Genomic DNA, 20,538 nt, shown 5'->3' on the forward strand with positions numbered 1-20,538 from the left:
AAATATACCACCAACCCAGGTCACCAGCCTGCTGCCCATCCTGCAGATTTTGGACTTGCCAGGCTCCAAAATCACATGAGCTAGTTCCTTTTAAAAATTTTTTCTTATTTTTAAAATTTTTTTCAACTTATTTTTTATTTATTTATTTTTGGTTGCATTGGGTCTTCATTGCTGTGCGTAGGCCTTCTCTAGTTGCGTCAAGCAGGGGCTACTCTTCTTTGCAGTGCATGGGCTTCTCCTTGTGGTGGCTTCTCCTGTTGCAGAGCACAGGCTCTAGAGCGTGTGGGCTTCAGTAGTTGTGGCACGCGGGCTTCAGTAGTTGTGGCTCGCGGGCTCTAGAGCACAGGCTCAGTAATTGTGGCACATGGGCTTAGTTGCTCTGCGGAATGTGGGATCTTCCCGGACCAGGGCTCGAACCTGTGTCCCCTGCATTGGCAGGCAGATTCCGAAGCACTGCACCACCAGGGAAGTCCCGAGGTAGTTCCTTAAAATGAATTTCATTCTTTCTCCCTCTCTCTATATTTATAGATACATATAGATGCTGGAGCACAGCCCCTACCCTGCAGCTGTACCATCCAAAATATTTCCAGACTGTCCACTGGTGGCCAAACTGCCCCAGTTAAGAACCACTGTGTATATAAATCTTTTCTGTTCCTTGCTGCTAGTTTGTGGTTTCCTTCATATGTGTCCTTTACATTTCTTGACAGTTTACTCCTAAATATTAAAAAACTATCACTTTGTGAATGAAATTCACAATTCATTAAATTATCTAATTTTACTGATTTATTTTTTTTGGCCATGCCACGTGTCTTGCAGGATCTGTTTCCCGGACCAGGGATTGAACCTGGGCCCTCGGCAGTGAAAGCACAGAGTCCTAACCACTGGACCGCCAGGGAATTCCCCTAATTTTACTGATATTTTAAAACGATTTTCTTTTACTAATTTTTAACAGGTGAGCAAGTGAATTATCTTAAACATATTGTTTTATATTTATATTTTATACAAATATAATGTATATAAATTTCATATAAATATATAATTATTTTTAATTTTTTATTTTTGGCCGCATTGGGTCTTTGTTGCTGCACATGGGCTTTCTCTAGTTGCGGCGAGCAGGGGCTACTCTTCAATGCGGTGCACGGGCTTCTCGTTGCAGTGGCTTCTCTTGTTGCGGAGCACAGGCCCTAGTGTGCGGACTTCAGTAGTTGCGACGCATGGGCTTTAGAGCACGTGGGCTTCAGTAGTTGTGGCTCGTGGGCTCTAGAGCGCAGGCTCAGTAGTTGTGGTGCATGGGCTTAGTTGCTCTGTGGCATGTGGGAACTTTCCGGACCAGGGATCGAACCCGTGTCCACTGCATTGGCAGGCGGATTCTTAACCACTGCGCCACCAGGGAAGTCCCATAATAATTTTGCATAATAAGAAGAATCTATTTTTATACATAATACATGTTTCTGTTTCATATATAAATTCCATACGTTTTTAAACATCTGGGCATCTTTAAGCATAATTGTATCCAGTGGCATTGAAGGCCTCAGGCCACAGAGAAGGGCAAGCCAGCCGGCACTTGCACGTGACAGCACTAGTGCTCCAGGCCTGCTCTGGGCCTGGGGCCAGCAGGAGGCGGTCTTTGCTTTGGTCCTGGCTGATACCTGGGGGACTCTTGCACCCCCCAAGCCAGTCTGGGAACACAGACACCAGGTGGCGGCATCCGCACTTTTGAGACGTCAGTACTGAGTTCAGAGGGCCCTGTGGCATCCACATGGAATTTGGGGGTCCACGGTGGGCTGTGCAGGCAAGTACCACGGCTGCTGCTTTCCCTCCCACTGGATGGAGTACTTGCCCCAGCTTCGGGGTGTGTGTGTGTGGGAACAGAGCTCCTCCCTCTTAGGGCCACTTAGCTCTGCTGCTCCTTCTTTTAGATCTGGCACTCACTAGGCCCAGACCAAGAAGAGCAGAGGAACCCAACAGCAGGGGCAGGTGTGTCCGCTCCACCAGACACACCAGTTTATAAGGTGCACTAACAGGGAGCCTGCTGGTTTGCAAGTGAGGCTGTCATTCAGGGTGGCCTGTTCTGCATGTCAGCTTAGGAGCCATAGAGCAAGGCAGTCTCCTCCCCTAGTTGAAACACCCTTTTTTCTTGGTAATAAAACCCACCAGATCTGAGCAGCACATTATTCCCAGGTGTCACTCACTCCGTGGCTTGAGTCCATACTTGGAAACTCGGAGATGCAGGCTCAATGGCTTTTCCAAGCGCCAGTGGGCATTTCCATCACTGGATGGGGCCGTTCAGAACTGTCTGTCCTGAAATTTGTGGCCTTTGCTCGTAGCAGGGACCTGGAAATCCCAGGTCCGTCTCTCCCCCGACCTGTGTCTCTTCCTGAGCCGTTTTGGTTTTTTCCTGCTCTCTGGCACAATCCCCAGGACCCTCAGTGGAGGACATGGAAGGTGGAATTTACGTGTCATTTCTGGCACGTTAGCAGTTTAAAGCAAGGCTTGGTGGGAACTGAAGCCCTGGCTGACCTGGAGCTCTCTACCCACAGCTGACCAGAGTGGGGGTGGGGGAAAACCTGATGGAAACACTGAGCAGGGGCTTGTGGGGACGGGAGGGCACGGAAGGGGAGGAGAGGAGGCCCTGTGGGAGGCTTGGCAGAAGGAAAGGAGGGCTGGGGGCAGCCAGAGCATGGCCGAGTCCAGGAGCCACCAGGGCGGGTGGCAAGGCCCCAGCAGCACCTAGGCCACGTCAGCAGCTCTGGGGCTGTCCAGCCACCATGTTGCCAAGCTCTGTAGGCAATTCTGAGAACGGGGACACTGAGGATGGATGGGCCCCTCTGATAGCCAACCTTGGGGGTGGTGTTGGGGGGCCTAGCAGGACCCCAGCATTCAGAAGCTCACCCTGTAACCTGGGCGGATGGGGAGTGTGTGCAGGTGGCACGTTCTCCAGGGAGAGTGCCCCGCCCCTCACCAGATTCTCAGGTCCCAGACAGCCTCTGCTCAGAACCTCGCTTCATCCCAGAAGGGAAAAGACAGGTTCCAGGTGGCCAGCACCCCCTCCAGGGTCACAGTCACAGAGCGGTCCCCACTGGGGCTCCAAACCACCGCTGCACCTGTGTTCAGCTGTTATGGGCACCGCAGAGCACCATTCCATGGCCTCAGACTGAGCCGTCCAGCCAGTCACCCCCTCCAAAAACCGGCTGCTCTGTCCTGCAGGTCTTGGGAAAACTGTTTTCAGGGCTCTTCAGGATCACCTGCCCAGCTCCAGGATCTCTTCACGGAGGACATTTACTCCAACCGAGAGTCGCTTCTCAGAGCACTTAGGGAAATAGGAGCGGGTTGAGGACACAGGGCAACGGGAGCCCAGACCCCTCAGGCCAATCTCCTGGAGTACAGATGTGGCCCTGCCTGTCCCCTCTGGGCCTGGATGTCTGGCCCTGGGGTCAGAGTGGCTGGGGAAAAGGCACAACCACAGGGGTGGCCAACGCAGGCTGGTGTGAACTGTTCCCGCCCTAGAGAGACCCAGGGGTGCTGGGGCCCTGGGTCCCCATGAGACCAGTGGGGGCCATGCTGGCCTTCCAAAAGCCCTCGGAGGACATCAACAGTGCCACCTGTACCAGCCTCATTTGGAAAATACTAAAATGCTTTGTTAAAACACACCTGCATCAAGCCAAAAGGTGAACTAGGCACGTGGCCCATGAATGGTTGACACTTCAAGGTCTGGCGACGCTCTCCTCGGTACCCTGAGATTGGGGGACATCTGCCAGCCAGTCACTGTGGGTCCTGTGAAATCTCCACAGGCCCACCACGGAGGGGGACCACTGGCATCTACGTGGTCTGCCTAAGAAGGTGGCACTGGCCCTGTACATCCAAGAGCCAATTGAGAACCTTCCCAGGGAGCGGCAGCACTGAACTGGGAGGCCTATCGTTTCAGCAGGGAAAGGAAGACTTGAGACCGCACTGCCCTGCAGGCCATACAGAGCTTTCTCGGGGCGCCATTTACAGCCTCTGTAGAACAGAGCTCCCCTCACCCCTGCAGAGTGACCAACTGGAAACCGCGAGGAGGCTGAGGGCCTGGGCCGATGGCCCAATGAGCTAGACCACCAGCTGAGACAGAGGAAGCTGTTGTAGGAAATTCACAACCACACGCAGAAGCAGAGGGTTTCTTACCAGACTGCAGTAGGTTTAATAGTGGCCCCAAAAGATACGTCCAAGTTGTAACCCCCGGAACGTGCAAAGGTGACCTTTGGAAAAAGGATCTTTGCACATGTAACTGTGGATCTTGAGATGAAATCACCTTGGATTTAGGGTGGGCCCTACATCCTCCTTATAAAAAGAGGAGAGAACACCACGTGAAGACAGAAGCAGAGATTCAAGTTCTGCGAGACACAAGCCAACAACACCAAGCGGCACCAGCAGCCACTAGAAGCAGGGAACGGATTCTCCCTCAGAGCCTCCACACTTCTGGCTTCCAGCACCGTGAACGTAAGTTTATGCTGCTGCAAGCCATTTGTGGCGATTTGTTACAGAGGCCCTAGGAAACAAATGCACCAAGCAATAGGTGTTTTCCCACAAGCTTCCTTATATTGTCAAGGTATCAGAAACTCAACAGGTTGGAGCTTGTGTCAGAGTTGAGAGAGCAGCTCTCCTGGGGGGAGGGGAACAAATCCCCTAGAACCATCTCAGGATGGCGTAGGACACAAGCCACCTGGCAGGCCTGTCCTCCTCTCCCAGTGCTGGAGCCAGAGGGCAGATGTCAGGAATTCTATAACCTGGGTGCCTCAGTTTACCCATCACTGCAACTCAGCACAGAACCCCATCTTCTAGGGCTTATCCTGCCCTTATAAAAGCAGCAGATGGCCAGAGGCCAAGCAGTGCTGCTTCTGCCTTCTTGCCACAGAGCGGGCCAGCCATGCTTCTCCGCCCTGCAGTCAACCATTCGTTCTGTGGGTGTCCTCGAGCCAGCGCAGCACTTCTGACAAGCCAGTGCCTTTCCAGGCACTGATTTCTACCGTGGTGATGTTCTGCTTGGCACAAGCAATGAGGTCCGGGAGCCTGATTAACGACTTTATCTCTTCTATGGTCATGTAACAGGGCAGGTCACTGGAGTGAAAGCAATACCTGTCAGACTGGGCTGCCATTGCTGCACCGCCCTCCACCCCCACCCCAACGAGCCACCCTCCTGGCTACACTCCACAGGAGCTCCGCCCTGGGGCACCCCCACGTTCCCTCTCAGCTCACGGACACGTACATTTTATTGAAGAGAATCAGAACCGATGCTTCTGCAAGTTGTTCTGCCGAAAGGAGACCCAGGAGCTGCACACAGGATGCAGAGAGCTGGGTGGGGTTAGAGGCATCCACCATGAACTAGAAAGAAGTAAATGGAAATTAGGACCCCCCTGCGATGGAACACCATCCCTGCCAAACCTCCTCTCCTCGCATCACGCGCCTAGCTCAGGAAGAGCAAGAAAGGTTTCCGGAAAGGCAGGAGCAGAGGGGAGCGAGCTGTGCAAGAAGGACCGGTGTTATCTGTTTCCACCTATGCAGAAGTCTCTACTTGTGTGGCCATTACTTTTCCAAGGACGGGTCCTAGAATTTGGGGCACAGGCCTTGCCAGGATGGGACGAACCAGGGGATATAGAATTCAAACATAAAACGTAAAAACACACCCAGGGCAATAAGGCAGTGAGTGGATGGCACAGTTACCTGCAGAAAAGGAACACTGCCCTCAGCAAGCCTTCTGTGAGTTTTCACATTAGCCTGGGCTCAGGAGCCCTAGGGATCAGGCTGGGGTCCCAGAAGGAAGCAACTCTAGTCTGGACCCTGTTTCCTTGACTCGCACAGTTGCCCAGGAAACCAAACTCTATCCCACACAAAGTGAAACTGGGGACTAGACAACGCTGGAATAGGGACATACTTCCCCAAAGGAAGTTCAAAAGACTACGACCTACCAGGAGAGAATGACAGTTTCCATAGTAACTGGACCAGATGGGGCCCATGCACCCCCCCAGCTCCCGGATGGTGATCCTTCTCTGAGCCACGATGTCCGTTAGGTTGGTACCCACCTGTGGAAAAAACCAGGATGCACAGAGACCACCACAAGTGCTTTCCCACACGGAACTCCTGGATAGCAACGTGCCCAGCCCTTTACACTGCAACCTAACCCCCAGCATAGGTCTTCTCAAGTGTTTAGGCCCTAAGGCGGAACCCGTAAGGGAGAAGGCCTGAAGATGCTCCCAGGCATCCAGAACCCTCAGGGCTGGCTGTGGCCAGGGCACCAATGCCCACGAGAGGGGTTCGCCCTGTGCAGAGAGCAGCAAATGCAGTCCGACCAGTGGTGAGGGGCGGGAGGCTCCGGATCCCCTGGGACTCTGTCCGGGGGCTCCCCACGGCGACACCACCTCCTGAAGTCTACTGAACACACTGACCCGCCAGACCCCAGCTTCCATTTAAAGGAACCCAGGGACTTCCCTGGGGGCACAGTGGTGAAGACTCCGGGCTCCCAATGCAGGAGGCCTGGGTTCGATCCCTGGTCAGGGAACTAGATCCCACATGCATGCCGCAACTAAGGAGCCCGCCTGCCGCAACCAAATAAATAAATATTACCCAAAAAAAAAAAAGGAACCCAAATTGCTCTGCTAACCACAAGGAGACCCGCCTCTCCTAAACCTGCAAGAGGCCGGACGCCTACCGTGGGCCGCGTAGGGGGAAGATCGCCCAGGTCGCCCTTCCCATCCCGGGAGCTCAGCTGTGCGAGGTAGTCAAGGTCTCCGAGCGGGGCCGAGGAGGGAGCGCAGGCCAGACCCCGCCCCGGGCACCCCGCACCCCGCCCGGGCGCCCCCCACCCCTCTCGCCACCAGCGCCCCCCGGACCCCCAGGCCCCTCCGGACCCCCATCCCCTCCACCCGGCGCGGAAGGATAGTCTGCAAGCGTTTCACCAACAGCGTCTTCCCCACACCCGTGGCCCCGAGCAGGAGACACATCCCACTCCCCGCTCCACTCTACACCCGTGGCTCGGCGTCCTGGCGACGCCAGGCCTCACCCCCGGGCTGCTCATTGGTTCTCGGCGCTTACCGTCTCAGTGGGCGCGGCCCAATCTGCGCCCAGCGTCTGGGGCGAGCGGAAAGGCCCGCCTCCCCGCGGCTCGCGGGCAGGCCAGCGAACGTGCGCGTGCGCGCACCCGAGGCGGCAGGCGGAAGCGGAAGTCGGGGGCGCGCCGGCTCGCAGTGGAGAGAGTCGCGGCGTCAGGTCGGGTTCCTGGGTCGCCATGGGGCGCGGCAGCGGCACCTTCGAGCGTCTCCTAGGTAACGCGGCCCCCGCCCCCCGGAGCGAAAGCCCCCCGGCCCCAGCGCTCCGGGGCGACCGCCGCGCCACCCGGGCCCTGGGCGGGCGCGCAGGCGACGCAGGGCCGGCGGTCCGGGGCGCGGGCCCGGAGCCGGCCGAGTGAATGAGGGTCCGCGCAGGAGACGGGCCAGGAGCCTTGGGGAAACGACCACCAGCGTCTGGCCGAGCAGGCCTCACGTCCTGAGTCACGAAAACGGGTGACTCAGTGAAATAGTAAAATCTCAGTAGACTCTCCCCACCAAAACCTAGGTTGCGTGGGATTTGGGAGTTCTGATCCATACATGGGCCCCAGAGGGTGGAGCCAGCAATGTCCTCTGTAGGACCTGCCAAGCTCTTTGGAGCGCTGCTTCCCCAGGGACCCAGACCTGCGCCCTGTGTCCCCACTGGGCTCCCGGAAGCGCCCAGGGGTAGGAAGGCGTTTCCTCTGTTTTCTGGGGTGGATAGCTGATCCTTGTGAGCCTCCTGGAGGTCACAGATTTTAGAAAGGAAAATCGATTTTTATGGGCGAGCCCCCACCCCTCCATGAAACCATGTGTGCTCTGTGTTTGGGATCGGTGCTCTGGGTACTGGAACGGTCAGCCGGAGCCTGCCCTCCTTATTCCTTGAATATGGTTTCGGAGGGACCTCAGATGAGGTGCCTTCCTTGCTCATTGAACATACAGGCCGAGGAACTCAGCTTATGAGGTTGTTCAGCTCTTCAGTGGTCAGTCCAGAAGTTACTCCCAGATCCATGTTGACCATTTGTACAACTCCAAGGAAGATGGTGCTGGCTGGGCTGGAGAGCAACCCCTGAGCAGCACATCTGTCTGAGGCCACAGCAACATAGACTAGAGGTGGTAGTTGGAGAATCCTTGGCGGGTGAATCCTGTCTGCGCCCCACAAAACACTTGAAACAGAGGACTGGGGTCTCTGCTGCATGTCTCTCCAGCCATGCCTCAGCTGAGAGCTAATCAAATAGGTTAAGCTTCTGAAAAACTAGGGACTCTGAGGGATGAGGCAGCAGATTTCTCTTTGTTGAGAAGCAGCTGAGCATAGTGTTGAATTCTGGCTCTGTGCCAACAAGCTGTGTGACTTCAGGCAGTGACCTCACCTCTCTGTTTCAGTTTCTCTGTCTGCAGAGGGGGTGGAAATACCGCCTAACTCTTAAGGTTGTGTGAGAATTGAGTGAGTTCACGTAAAGTGTTTGGAACAGCACTTGGCATGTAAAAAGCTCACAACAGCGTTCTCCATTGTTATTTTCCGAGCTGTTTGTCTGTCTTTCAGGAAGGACAGTGCTTTCGTGGTTATTGTCAGGTGTCAGGAGCATTTTCAGTAGTTTTCTGTTTGGTCCAAATGTCTAAAATGGGAAGGGGGCAGTCCCTCCTGCCTGTTGCTGAGCTGGGGGGCCACCTGGGGAATCACAGAGCAGGATGAGCCCCTGCGTTTCTGCCTTAGACAAAGCGACCAGCCAGCTTCTTCTGGAGACCGACTGGGAGTCCATCCTCCAGATCTGTGACCTGATCCGCCAGGGGGACACACAGTAAGTGCTCCCTCAAAAGCAATGGGGTGGCCACCCAGTGGACTAGGGTTGCTTGGTGCCCGCTCATCTTCCAAGATCCTGCCCGGTTGGAAGCTGGCCATGTTAGGCCCTGGTGAAGGACTGTGTGGTCTGTGTGCTGGGGTTTTTGAGATCTTGGGACGATTAAAGGACTTTCTGTGTACAGCTTGGGAGGGCACAGTTACCTGGACATTTGCCTGGGGGGTATCTCAGGGACCAGATGGTGGCTGGGCTTTTCTCAGTTTTAGAGGCTGTTTTCTTTCTCATCTTCTCTTTCTGCTTTTATCAATGTCTTTTTCTGTTAGAGCAAAATATGCAGTGAGCTCCATCAAGAAGAAAGTCAACGACAAGAATCCCCACGTGGCCTTGTATGCCCTAGAGGTAATCAGACCCTGTACTCCAGGTGGCACTGGTGGGGATGGCAGGGATGGGCGTACCGCCAGAAGTGGAGGCACTGGGGCCGTGGGGCAGGGCTGGGAGCAATGCCTCAGCTGTTCCACCTGAGGTTGACACGTGTGGGCCCTGAGGTTGACTCCAGTATCTGTCCTTGGTGATAAAACACAGAGTTAGAAGAAGCAGCTGTAGCCCTGGCTGCTTCCTGCCTCAGAGGCTGTAACGCGGGCTTTCTTGTCCGGCTAGGTGGCCTGAGGGCCCTGTTGAGGCCCGCCTTCTTATGGGGAGGTGGGCCCGTCCAGGACGGGGAGTTCCTGCCCTGACCTGAGACTCAAGTCTACCCCTCCTTGGGGTCTGCAGGTCATGGAGTCCGTGGTGAAGAACTGTGGCCAGACAGTTCATGATGAGGTGGCGAACAAGCAGACCATGGAGGAGCTGAAGGAGCTGCTGAAGGTGGGTACTCTGCGGGGAGCAGAGAGGCCCAGACTGGGGTGTGCCACCCCACGGGCTTCTTGGGGCTTTGCTGGTGGGAACAGTGCCAGGTGCTGGAGGGCTGGAAGGCGAGTGTTCGTGGTCCCTGCCTGGTGAGGTCAGGCCTTCCCAGAAGTCAGCGGGGCTGCGTCTGGGGGTGTGGAGGAGACCCCACTCCTCCTGCAAAGTTGGGAAGGCTTCCTGGGGGGCAGGAGCTGAGTCTTGAAGGGCAGGGGATGCTCACTGAGCAGTGGAGAAGGTGGGGAGGGAGCTGTGTGCCATGGGCAGAGGATGTAAGTGGAGGCCTGGGGTCCCCAAAGGGCTTGGGTAGAATTCTGAGCAGGGAGGCACATGAGTGTGGAGGGAGAGTTGGGGAACAGCAACAGCAGAGCAGGGACGCCAGGGCCATGGGTTTTACGGCCCCCGGCGCCCCCATGGGTGAGGGGCATCCCACGGAGCTGAGGCTGCCCTGGGTGGCAACCAAGGAGTGAAGCCCCAGCACCGACTCCGCCGCCACTGTGGCCTGGGCCCTTTGGGCGCCTGTGGGCCTCACAGCCAGGAGCCCGTCTGGGGCTGAGCTGACGGTGGGGCTTCTCCAAAGCCCTGACTGGTGACTTGTCCAGCCCCTGCTCTGGCCTGGGTGGCGGCAGAGGAGTTAGAACCCGCCCTCCTTGTCCTGGCACAATCGTGTCCTGTTCACACTGCGCATGGTCTGAGTCCTCACAGGGGCAGGGCTACTTGGAAAGGGGTCCACTGACTGGACCCCCATTACAGGGAAGAGCGGGAACCCTGGCACGTGAGCTGTGCTTGGTGTCTTGAAGCAGCTTTCTTGACCCACCGTCCTGAGCATTGTGTGTGGGTAGGATCCTGAGAGAGCTCTAGAAATGTGATTGTCTGTGCTTTAGCTTGTTGGTGGTGGTGGCTCTGTATGTGGGGAACTTTCTGGAGCCACTCCCCTGCCTGCCCGCGCTGCCTATGACTGGAAGGAGGGGGCCAGCCGACCGTGCATCTACTTCCTCAGCCCAGGCCTGATTGGCTTTGCCTGTTAGAGGCTGGCCTTAGCCGGCACCAGAGTGGGTTACAGGCTGAGGAGCTCGCTAGGCGGTCAGGGTCCTGTAGGGCACGGGGATGGGGTGGGGAGAGACAGGTAGTTACGGGGCAGTAGGGGTTGGAGAGCCTCCACCTGAGGGATACGCAGCTTCACCTAGGCGGTTAAAGATAAGTCCAGGTCCTGAGTGGGCAGACAGGTGCAATGGATTTGTCCTTGGGGGTAGCGCTCCCTAAAGGAGGCCTGGGTCACTACATGGCCCTGGTGCCCCACTTGGGGGACCCGCCCCACCTCTGCAGTCCCAGTTGCTCGGAGTGTTGGGGTCTTGCCAGCTGCTTTTTCATGCTGAGATGTCTCTTTGGCAGCTGCCTCTCCCAAGGTTCTTATCTTCTTTCCTCCCTTCTCCACAGAGGCAGGTGGAAGTAAACGTCCGAAACAAGATCCTGTACCTGATTCAGGCCTGGGCACATGCGTTCCGGAACGAGCCCAAATACAAGGTCGTTCAGGACACGTACCAGATCATGAAGGTGGAAGGTGAGTCAGGGTAGTGGGGAGCAGGAGGGTCCAGTGCCAGGCTTGGGACATGCCACCAGGAGTTGAGGGGCTGCCCTGCACAAGGGGGGCCCAAGGGCGGCTGTGCCCACCCCTTGCGCGGTGGGGGTAGCACTGTGCTCTGGGCACAGTGGAAACCCCTGGAGAGTTGTAAGTGAGGGTCTGGCAGCCGAGGTGTGCTTCTTAAGGCCCACTGTGCGTTCCTCCTGGCTGTTGCGGTGCCAGTGGAGAGGTGGTGGGCTTTGGCAAGGAGGGTGGTGGATTCAGGCCTTGTTTGGAGGATTTGCTGGTGCTCTCGCCAGGCATGGAATGAGAGGGCTGGGCTGGGGCCTCTCTCACCTGTGCTGCGGGGGAGGAGGGCAGGTCCTCTGGCCCTGAAGATGAGGCATGGAGTGGGAGCAGAGGCAGTGCCTGCTGGCCGCGGGGTGGGCAGGACCGTGCAGACACTGTGATGAGGTTGGTGAGCTGGCCTCAAGCTCTCAATCCCTGGACGTTATACACGGGAGAGAACGTCCAAAGCTTTACGGGGGGGAATTCCCTGCCGATTCAGTGGTTAAGATTCCAGGCTTTCACTGCTGGGGGCCTGGGTAGATCCCTGGTTGGGGAACTAAGATCCCCATAAGCCACACGGCATGGCCAAAAACAAAAACACAAAGCTTTTATGGGATTCCCAAGGGGTTCATGTCTCAAAAAACAGCTTAGGAACTCCAACTTTAAGAGCTCTGGGAAGCATGCTTGGCTGGGTGCAGGACCAGGAGCCAGATGGACTGGGGAGTGTCTGTGAGGCCTTGATGAGGTGGGAGCAACGCCTGGCTCTGTGTGTGGTCCCCAGGACAGAGCGGCCTGTGGGGAGCCACCCCAGCTGGGGGGCGGGCCGGCTGAGCTGTGCCCCAAGGCGCCCTTGCCCAGTGTGGGGTCACCGTGCCTGCTGCCCGGGGGCTCTGGGCCTCTTCTGTCTGTTTGGGGAGGCAGATGCCAAGAGCTAGGATGTGGCTCTGGAGGCCTCAGGGCAGATGGGTTCGGGCAGGTGAGGCTGTGGGCCTTGCCCACTAGGGCAGCACTTGGCAGTAACAGTGGCCTTCTTTCTCCAGGACACGTCTTCCCAGAGTTCAAGGAGAGCGATGCCATGTTTGCGGCGGAGAGAGTGAGTTCACGGGGTGCTGGAGGTCTAGGAGTTAGGCTGCTTTGAGAAGGCAGCAGGAAAGCCCTGGGATCTGGGCTTGTTGGCAGCAGGTGAGCTGCTGATCTGTCTGGAAAACGAGAAAGCTTGACTTTTTTCAGTAGAATATGCAGCTGTGTCTGCAGGTTGAGACAGGAACCCAGTTCAAGGTGCCTTAGGGCTGTGGTTCCCATAGCCATGAAGACAAATACTTATATATCCCCAAAGCTGTGGGAAGTCTTGCTGTCAGGTCTTTAGAAAGAAAGAAAGACTGTTTTGGAGGGGGATCCTTCCTCGAGTCATGTCTGCAGTGAGTTGGCCCCAGTCCCCTGCGCGCCCCTGTGGGAAGCGGGGATCGGCAGGGAGGGCAGGGACTATGTGACCCGACTCTGCCTGTCCCCAGGCCCCTGACTGGGTGGATGCTGAGGAGTGCCACCGGTGCCGGGTGCAGTTCGGGGTCATGACCCGCAAGGTGAGTGCGCCCGCCTTGGGGAGGGACCTGGCTCCACGCCTGGCCGGGGCAGACCCCAGGCCACCTGCTGTCATCACAAGGCCACTGCACCCACGCACGGGCCTTTCTCTCTTGGCTGGGACCTGGCGGTGTGGGGAGTGTGGTCACCTAGGGTTGGTGTCTGATGGTCAGTGCTGTCAGGTGAAGTTCGGGCGAGGCTGCACCCCTCTGGGAACAGGAGTATACCCCACGCCCGGGGCTGGGGGTTTGGGTCTGCATTGCCTCGGCCAATAGCCCCTTGGCCGAGTCTCTTCAGCTGACTTGGCCTGTGCAGCTTGGACCCTCCCTCTTCCCACCGAAGCCCAGGCTGGCCGTGGCAAAGGCTGGGGCCTGGGGCATCTGAGCAGACTCACCGGACTCACCGTCCAGCAAAACTCGTTTATCAGGACAATTCATGCATGTTTTTTGTGAATTTTTCTTCTTAATTTGACTTCTTTTCCTCAAAGTGGAGGCTACAGTTGAGAGCTTGCAAGTGCACCCTGTTCCCCCAGGGCCTTTGTGGCCTCCTGGGCTCGCCTTCTGCCCACCCTGGCCTGGGAGACCCGGTCTGGCGCGTCCTGCAGTGGGCGGTGCTGGGCGGGGGGTGGGCGTGAGGGGTGGCCGGCCAGGCTGCCCTGACCTGTCCCGTGTCGCAGCACCACTGCCGGGCATGCGGCCAGATCTTCTGCGGCAAATGCTCCTCCAAGTATTCCACCATCCCCAAGTTTGGCATCGAGAAGGAGGTGCGTGTGTGCGAGCCCTGCTACGAGCAGCTCAACAAGTAAGTCCCCTCGGACACTGAGCGGAGCCAGCTTCTACCTTGGTAATCAGGGGGCAGGAGGGTGGTGGGGGAGCGGCAGACTTGGACAGAGCCCGGCAGGGCCCCCGGCTCTGAGACCTGCTGGCCAATTGCTCAGGTTTGTTTTTGTAACGTCTTAGTTTGGGAGTGACACTTAGAGAAGAGATGCAGGAACGGTCTGGAGACCACACACCCTGCCCCTCCCACAGCCTGGGTCCTTCGGCCCCATTGACTCCATCACACCTGCCCTCCCCGCATCTGCCTGCGTGTCCACACGCATGCACGTTGTGTCCTGGACTAGTTGAGAGCGAGCTGCAGGCACCCTGTCCTCCTCGCCTTGACCTCCTACGTGCGCTTCCCGGGAGGAACTTGCCCCGTGTGACTGCTGCCGGCTGTCGAGTTGGGGCATTTGGCATCGGTGTGGTTCTGACACCTACTCCCCAGTCCCTGTCCAGGGTTCCCGTGTCCCAGTAACGTCCTGTGGCGGTTTTGTCCTGTCAGGACCCGGCCACCCCATCAGCTCCCTAACCCGGCATGTTTCAGCTGCTTCATTTTTTGTGATGAGGACGTCGCTAAGGGGTCTAGGCTGTTGTGGCACGTCTCTGGGTTTGGGTCCAAGGTTTCCTCGTGGTTAGAGACAGGTTCTGTGCGGCTGGCCTGGGAGCCTGTGCTGTCCATCTGTCCCAGCATCAGTGACGGAATCTGATCCCTTGGTGAAGTGGTGTCTGCAGGCTGCTCCACCGGGAGGTCCTTTTCTGTGGAAAGCCACAGGCTGGTGGGTGTTTGAGCCCCATTTGCAGGAGGGGGAGCTGTAGCTTAGGCCGGTGACTTGCCCAGGGCTCCATAGCCCAGAGGTGACAGCTGGTTTGAGGGTCCAGCTTTTCTCTGGAACATGGTCTGTGGAACCCCTGTCTTCCTTCTGTGGGGATGTCGGAGGGAAGCCCCAGCCTGTGTCCTGAGAACTTGTGGGGGGCCAGGGGCACAGTGCCCGATGACGTACAGCATCCTGTCTCCTCCAGGAAAGCGGAGGGAAAGGCTGCCTCGACGACGGAGCTGCCCCCGGAGTACCTGACCAGCCCCCTGTCGCAGCAGTCCCAGGTACTGCCCGGGCCTGCGGGGGCGCCTCGCCTGTGGGCCCGGCTCACCCTGCCCTGTCATCCTCAGCTGCCCCCCAAGAGGGATGAGACGGCCCTGCAGGAGGAGGAGGAGCTGCAGCTGGCCCTGGCCCTGTCACAGTCCGAGGCCGAGGAGAAGGAGAGGATGGTGAGCCGGGGGTGGCCTCGCTGAGTCTGGGGGTGCCAGGGGAGTCCAGGGGCACCCTCGCAACACTCTCCTCCTGGTTCCCCTGCAGAGACAGAAGTCGGCCTATGCCGCGTACCCCAAAGCGGAGCCCACACCTGTGGCCTCGTCAGCGCCCCCCGCCAGCAGCCTGTACTCTTCGCCCGTGGTGAGCCCACCCTCCGGCTTGGCCCCACTGGCTTAGACCCCCTTCCCATGGTGGGGTGGGGAGGCGGGGGGGTGGTGCCCCAACCCGGAGGCACATGTCTCATGGGCAGGGGCAGGGTGTGGCCTGGCGCCCGCGGGTCTCAGCTCCCTGGTCGGGACCCCTGTGGGATAGAGGGCACTGTAAAGGCTGGAGTTCTCACTGTCTAGACCCTGGTCTCTTCCATGCCCCCCAGAGCAGGAGGAGGTGAGAACCCCTGGGATCAAAGGTGCTCTGCGTTTTTCTAGCTTTCAGTGGGGCCATCACAGGTCTGCTTTTTGGGGATGGACCCAGCCTCTCTTTGGCCTCAGTTCTCTTTGTAAAAAGAGGGTGGGTGGCAGGTGGGAGAAAAGGTTTAGAAAGTCACTTGCAAACTCCGCAGGGCTCTGTGGGTGGGGCTGAGAACAGTCATGCCACCTGCCCACCTGTTCCTGTGGTTCGTGGGAGGGCTGGTGGGGCACCACGCTGCACCCTGTCTACGGTTTTGGAGCCCCTTGGGGCTCGGACTGGGTTTGGCCAGCCTTCAGGGTCCACTGTCATGGCTGCGTCATCCAGGCCTCCTGAGCGATGGCTAGGGTTGATGCTGCTCCGGCCTGTGACGCCTCACACCCCCCACGTCTCCCCAGAACTCATCGGCGCCTCTGGCTGAAGACATCGACCCTGAGGTGAGGACACCCTGTGTGTGGCGCTTTCCCCTTGCTGCCTCCTGGCCCTCGGGAGTGACCGCCTCTTGCCTGTGCAGCTCGCCCGGTACCTCAACCGGAACTACTGGGAGAAGAAGCAGGAGGAGGCTCGGAAGAGCCCCACGCCATCTGCACCGGTGCCTCTGACGGAGCCCGCCGCCCAGCCCGGGGAGGGACACACAGTCCCTGCCAGTGTGGAGGTAAGGGGGCTGCTCTCAGGCTCCTGGCCATGGTCCCTTGGGAGGGGGCCGCCAGGACAGGCCAGGGGTGGAGTCCCAGTCACTCTCTGGTGTCTTCCAGACTTCCCTCCCGGAGACAGACCCTCAGCCTGTAAATCCGGCCGGAGGCCCGTTTAGTGAGGTAAGCCATGGCTCCCTCCTCAGGCTGGGGGCATACCTGGCCTCCCGGAGCGCAGTGTGCTAGGCCCCGCCCAGGCACCTGTCAGGAGGGCCGAGCTGTGCCCGCAGTGACTTCCTGGAGGCAGGCCATTGCGGCTCATGGCTCTCCGTTGAACCTCCCTGGGCTGGCTGTGGGCCAGAGCTCGGCTACCCGCTGGCTACTCGCGGCCTACCCTGAATGGATTGGAATATTTTGGGGCTCTGCACTTTGGTGCCCAGTGGAGTAAGAGGCTAGGGCCAGGACAGCCTGGTCTTGGCCACACTGCACCTCTGGGCAAAACCCAAGTCTCCCTGGGCCTTAGTTTCCTCACGTGTGAACCGGGTGCTGAGGGTGCCCCTTGCAGACCCACCGGGAGGACCAAGTCAGATGTGCAGCAGTCTCGGAGCTCAGCGGCCAGCATAGCCAGATGGTGGGTGCCTGCCCCTGCTTGGGGGCCTGGGGGCGAAGGAGGCACTCAGCCAGACCCCCTGTGCCCTGGCAGCAATACCAGAATGGGGAGTCGGAGGAGAGCCACACGCAGTTCCTGAAAGCCCTGCAGAATGCCGTCACCACCTTTGTCAACCGCATGAAGAGCAACCACGTGCGGGGCCGCAGCATCACCAACGACTCGGCCGTGCTGTCCCTTTTCCAGTCCATCAACAGCATGCACCCCCAGCTGCTCGAGCTGCTCAACCAGCTGGATGAGCGCAGGCGTAGGTGCCGCACACACCCTCCCGGGCGTCCCTCCGGGGCCACGGGGGCTCCCGTCAGGGGCTGGCCACATCCCCTCGGGTCAGTGGGTGCCCTCTGCCAGGCGTCATCAGGCTTGGGGTCGTGTGGGCAGGGCTGCCCTGAGGGACCTTGGGTTCTACAAGACATAGTCCCAGTGGCAGGAAACGTCCCACTGAGCGCCGGACAGTCAGGTGGAGGAAGTGTGTGCATGCGTGCATGCGCGTGTGCGTGCGCGCCCTCCCTGGAGCCCTTATGCCAGCTGCGCCCTGTTGACAAGCGCTCAGCTGGGGAGCCATTGCCAAGGCCCCCGCTCTGCCCCCTCCCCACAGTGTACTACGAGGGGCTGCAGGACAAGCTGGCGCAGATCCGTGACGCCCGGGGGGCACTCAGTGCCCTGCGGGAGGAGCACCGGGAGAAGCTGCGTCGCGCAGCCGAGGAGGCCGAGCGCCAGCGCCAGATCCAGCTGGCCCAGAAGCTGGAGATCATGCGGCAGAAGAAGCAGGTGCGGCAGCGGCGGCCCAGCCCTGCGGGTGTGGGGGGCAAAGCCAGCCCTGACGGCTGCCTCATGGCCCACAGGAGTACCTGGAGGTGCAGCGGCAGCTGGCCATCCAGCGCCTGCAGGAGCAGGAGAAGGAGCGGCAGATGCGCCTGGAGCAGCAGAAGCAGACCATCCAGATGCGGGCCCAGATGCCAGCCTTCTCCCTGCCCTACGCCCAGGCACGTGCCCACCACACGTCCCACTCCCTCCGGGCACCCTGGTGACCGAGAACTGCCCTGAAAGCCGTCTCTCTATCCCCAGCTCCAGGCCATGCCCGCAGCAGGGGGCGTGCTGTACCAGCCCTCTGGCCCGGCAAGCTTTGCGGGGACCTTCAGCCCGGCAGGCTCAGTGGAGGGCTCTCCCATGCACACCATGTACATGAGCCAGCCGGCCCCAGCCACCAGCGGCCCCTACCCCAGCATGCCCGGGGCCGCAGCAGGTAACGGGGGGGCAGGGGGGTGGGTGGAGGGCCAACAGCCCGGATGAGCCCCGGACCACTACCCCTTTCTTCTTTTATTATTTTAGTGTGATTTCAGAGTTACAAAACAGTTGGCAGAATGGTACAAAGAATTTTTCAGATGTCCAGACATTTCCTTGTCAGCACTTGCCCTCTCTCCACACACTCTCTTCTGACCCGATTTAGGGTGCATGGCAGGCATGACGCCCTTTACTCCTAGAGGCCTCGGTGCATTTGCTAAACCAGGATGCTCCCCACGGCCTGGGTACAGATGCCGGACCAAGGGCTCTGAGGCCGTGTTGTGACTGTGTCCATAGCCGGCTCAGCTCCCACACGGTCCCAGTATCCTGTTTGTGCCAACAGGAAACCCATCACGTGTTTAGCTGTCCTGCTTCTCTCACCTCCTTTAATCTAGAATGTTCCTTGGTCTGCCCTGGCATTCTGTAACACTGACTTCCCAAAGAGCACTGGCCCGTCGTCTTGCAGAAAATCCCTCAGTTTATGTGTGACTGGTCTTCGGAGAGTGTGACATTCCGGGGATCCTTTCCTATCTTTGTTGATTTCACTCACTATCGTTTTGTGAGAATGTGAAACACAAACTTGGCTCCAAAAGTCATAAAGAGAAGGAAAAGTCAGAGGAGGGCCCCTGCTGTCCTCCCCACATCGGGGTGGTGAGCTCTTTCCTCTTTTCCTCCAGATCCCAGCATGGTGAGCGCTTACATGTACCCAGCAGGGGCCGCTGGCACGCAGGCAGCCCCTCAGGGCCCCGCCGGGCCCACTACCAGCCCGGCCTACTCATCCTACCAGCCCACTCCCACGCAGGGCTATCAGGTAGGAGAGGAGGCCGCCCCCTCCCCCACAAGGCCGCTGGGGCACCTGGGCTCAGCCTTCTCCCATTGCCTCCTCCCCTCCACAGAACGTGGCTTCCCAGGCCCCACAGAGCCTCCCGGCCATCTCCCAGCCTCCGCAGTCCAGCACCATGGGCTACATGGGGAGCCAGTCAGTGTCCATGGGCTACCAGCCTTACGGCATGCAGGTGAGAGGCCGTGGGGGCATCGGATAGGAGGGGCGGGGGCGGGCAGTGCTGGGCAGGCTCCACCCTCTGCTCACCGCCCCACGTCCCCTCCACTGCGCTCTCCTCGCTGGTTGGCGTTTATCTGGTTACAGAGCTCCTTTCTCAGTGTGGGGTTGTTTTATCCTCCACAGAATCTCATGCCCACCCTCCCCGGCCAAGACGCACCTCTGCCGCCCCCGCAGCAGCCCTACATCTCAGGGCAGCAGCCCGTGTACCCTCAGGTGAGCCTCTCCCGGGGCCACCACCGTGGGTCATGACGGGACAGGTTTTGCTCTGGACCCCCCTCGGCAGCGGGGCTGCCCTGGGAAGTGCAGCCAGTGCGGGGCAGGATGGCTGCTCTGCGGGCAGGACCAGGACAGACACTTAGCAACACCTACAGGTGCCAAACCACGCATTTACTTAAAAGCCCAAGGTCACGTCATCTCAGGTCCACAGACATGAATCGGGAACACCTGGGGTCTGGGCTCTGCTGGGGACAGGAAGAGGGCAGGGAGTCGGGAGGGTGGGCTCGAGGGGCCTGAGTACCAGGGCGAGGCTGGGATGTGGCGTGTTCTGGAGAGGAGCCGGTATAGGGTGGGGAGGCTGGGGCCTGGGGAGGGAGGACAGACCCATGGTCCATGTGTCCCCCCCCCCCACAGATGGCACCCTCTAGTGGCCCTCCCCAGCAGCAGCCCCCAGTGGCCCAGCAGCCGCCGCCACAGGGGCCGCCGCCACAGGGCAGTGAAACCCAGCTCATCTCGTTTGACTGACCCCGGCTGGGAGCTCCCCATCCAGAGTAACACTACGGTTCTCCAAAACCACCGCCTCCGTCTCTAACTAGCGTCATCCTCCTGCCTCGCTCTCTTCCCTCTGCGTGTAGTGTCCCTGCTCTGCGCGGGCGGGGTGGCCCTTCACCCTGGCCCTTCTCTGTCTTTGTCCTCGCCTGCTGGCTCCTCGTCCCCCCAGGCCCCATCCTTGTCCCTGTCTTCTTGAGTTGGTGTCTGACTCCTCTCCCCAGGGCTGGGCCTCGGGGGGGAGGGTGGAAGGGAAGGACTTTCTCTGAGAGGAAGCCCTCAGCCCAGCACGTCGGGTCCCGAGAGGGCCAGGTGGAGTGGGGTCTCTGCCCCACCCAGCTCATGCCTTCCCGTTCCCACCCAGGAGACCTTAGGGCCTGTGGCCTGTGACTAGCTTGAGTGCTCCCCAGAGTCCTCCCCTGCAGGCTGTCAGCAGGGGTGCTTCTGGCCCTCACAGGAAGGGTGGGGCCTGTCTCCAGCTTTTCTGCTTCTGAGCCGTCATCTCATCCAGTGCCCTGAGTAGACAGAATGGAACAGTGATAATAAAATGTCTTTCAACAAGTATTCGGGTGTCTGCACAGAGAGAAGGTGCTCGGCAGCTGGTACAGCTGTGGACAGGGGTGTATAAGGTGCCT

At 59.0% G+C, this 20,538-nt stretch overlaps 2 protein-coding genes across 4 annotated transcripts; one reads left to right on the forward strand and one right to left on the reverse strand.

Annotated features, from left to right (window-relative positions):
- Positions 1-4,153: 4,153 nt before the first annotated feature.
- On the reverse strand, positions 4,154-7,260 carry ARL16 (ARF like GTPase 16; the record flags this gene model as incomplete). Of its 2 annotated transcripts, none has more annotated exons than XM_082374300.1 (4): positions 4,154-5,094; positions 5,243-5,358; positions 5,943-6,056; positions 7,066-7,260. In XM_082374300.1, 4 exons carry the CDS (start codon positions 7,258-7,260, stop codon positions 4,923-4,925), a joined length of 597 nt encoding a protein of 198 aa, XP_082230426.1. In that variant the 3' UTR covers positions 4,154-4,922. The 2 variants fall into 2 exon arrangements, with proteins under 2 accessions (XP_082230426.1, XP_082230427.1); XM_082374301.1 differs by lacking the exon at positions 7,066-7,260 and adding an exon at positions 6,934-7,015.
- HGS (hepatocyte growth factor-regulated tyrosine kinase substrate) lies at positions 7,177-20,467 on the forward strand. 2 transcript variants are annotated; one of them, XM_082374199.1, is made up of 22 exons: positions 7,177-7,295; positions 8,770-8,854; positions 9,178-9,253; positions 9,626-9,718; positions 11,195-11,318; positions 12,428-12,480; positions 12,899-12,967; positions 13,642-13,766; positions 14,804-14,882; positions 14,949-15,047; positions 15,136-15,231; positions 15,894-15,932; positions 16,010-16,150; positions 16,251-16,310; positions 16,831-17,041; positions 17,390-17,562; positions 17,637-17,777; positions 17,860-18,037; positions 18,753-18,886; positions 18,972-19,091; positions 19,262-19,351; positions 19,769-20,467. In XM_082374199.1, the coding sequence occupies exons 1-22, from the start codon at positions 7,259-7,261 to the stop codon at positions 19,877-19,879; spliced, it is 2,334 nt and encodes a 777-aa protein (XP_082230325.1). In that variant the 5' UTR covers positions 7,177-7,258; the 3' UTR covers positions 19,880-20,467. The 2 variants fall into 2 exon arrangements, with proteins under 2 accessions (XP_082230325.1, XP_082230326.1); XM_082374200.1 differs by lacking the exon at positions 16,251-16,310.
- The last annotated feature ends 71 nt before the right edge of the window (positions 20,468-20,538 follow it).

The sequence above is a fragment of the Balaenoptera borealis genome (assembly GCF_965194805.1).
Source record: "Balaenoptera borealis genome assembly, chromosome: 20".
In the NCBI taxonomy this organism is placed as follows: domain Eukaryota; kingdom Metazoa; phylum Chordata; class Mammalia; order Artiodactyla; family Balaenopteridae; genus Balaenoptera; species Balaenoptera borealis.

Bases quoted from the DNA above. Each gene is read 5' to 3' on its own strand.
- HGS (XM_082374199.1), top strand. From the start codon at position 7,259: ATGGGGCGCGGCAGCGGCACCTTCGAGCGTCTCCTAG. The intron at 7,296-8,769 runs GTAACGCGGCCC...TTTCTGCCTTAG, and splicing joins CACCTTCGAGCGTCTCCTAG to ACAAAGCGACCAGCCAGCTT. The intron at 18,887-18,971 runs GTAGGAGAGGAG...TCCCCTCCACAG, and splicing joins CTCCCACGCAGGGCTATCAG to AACGTGGCTTCCCAGGCCCC.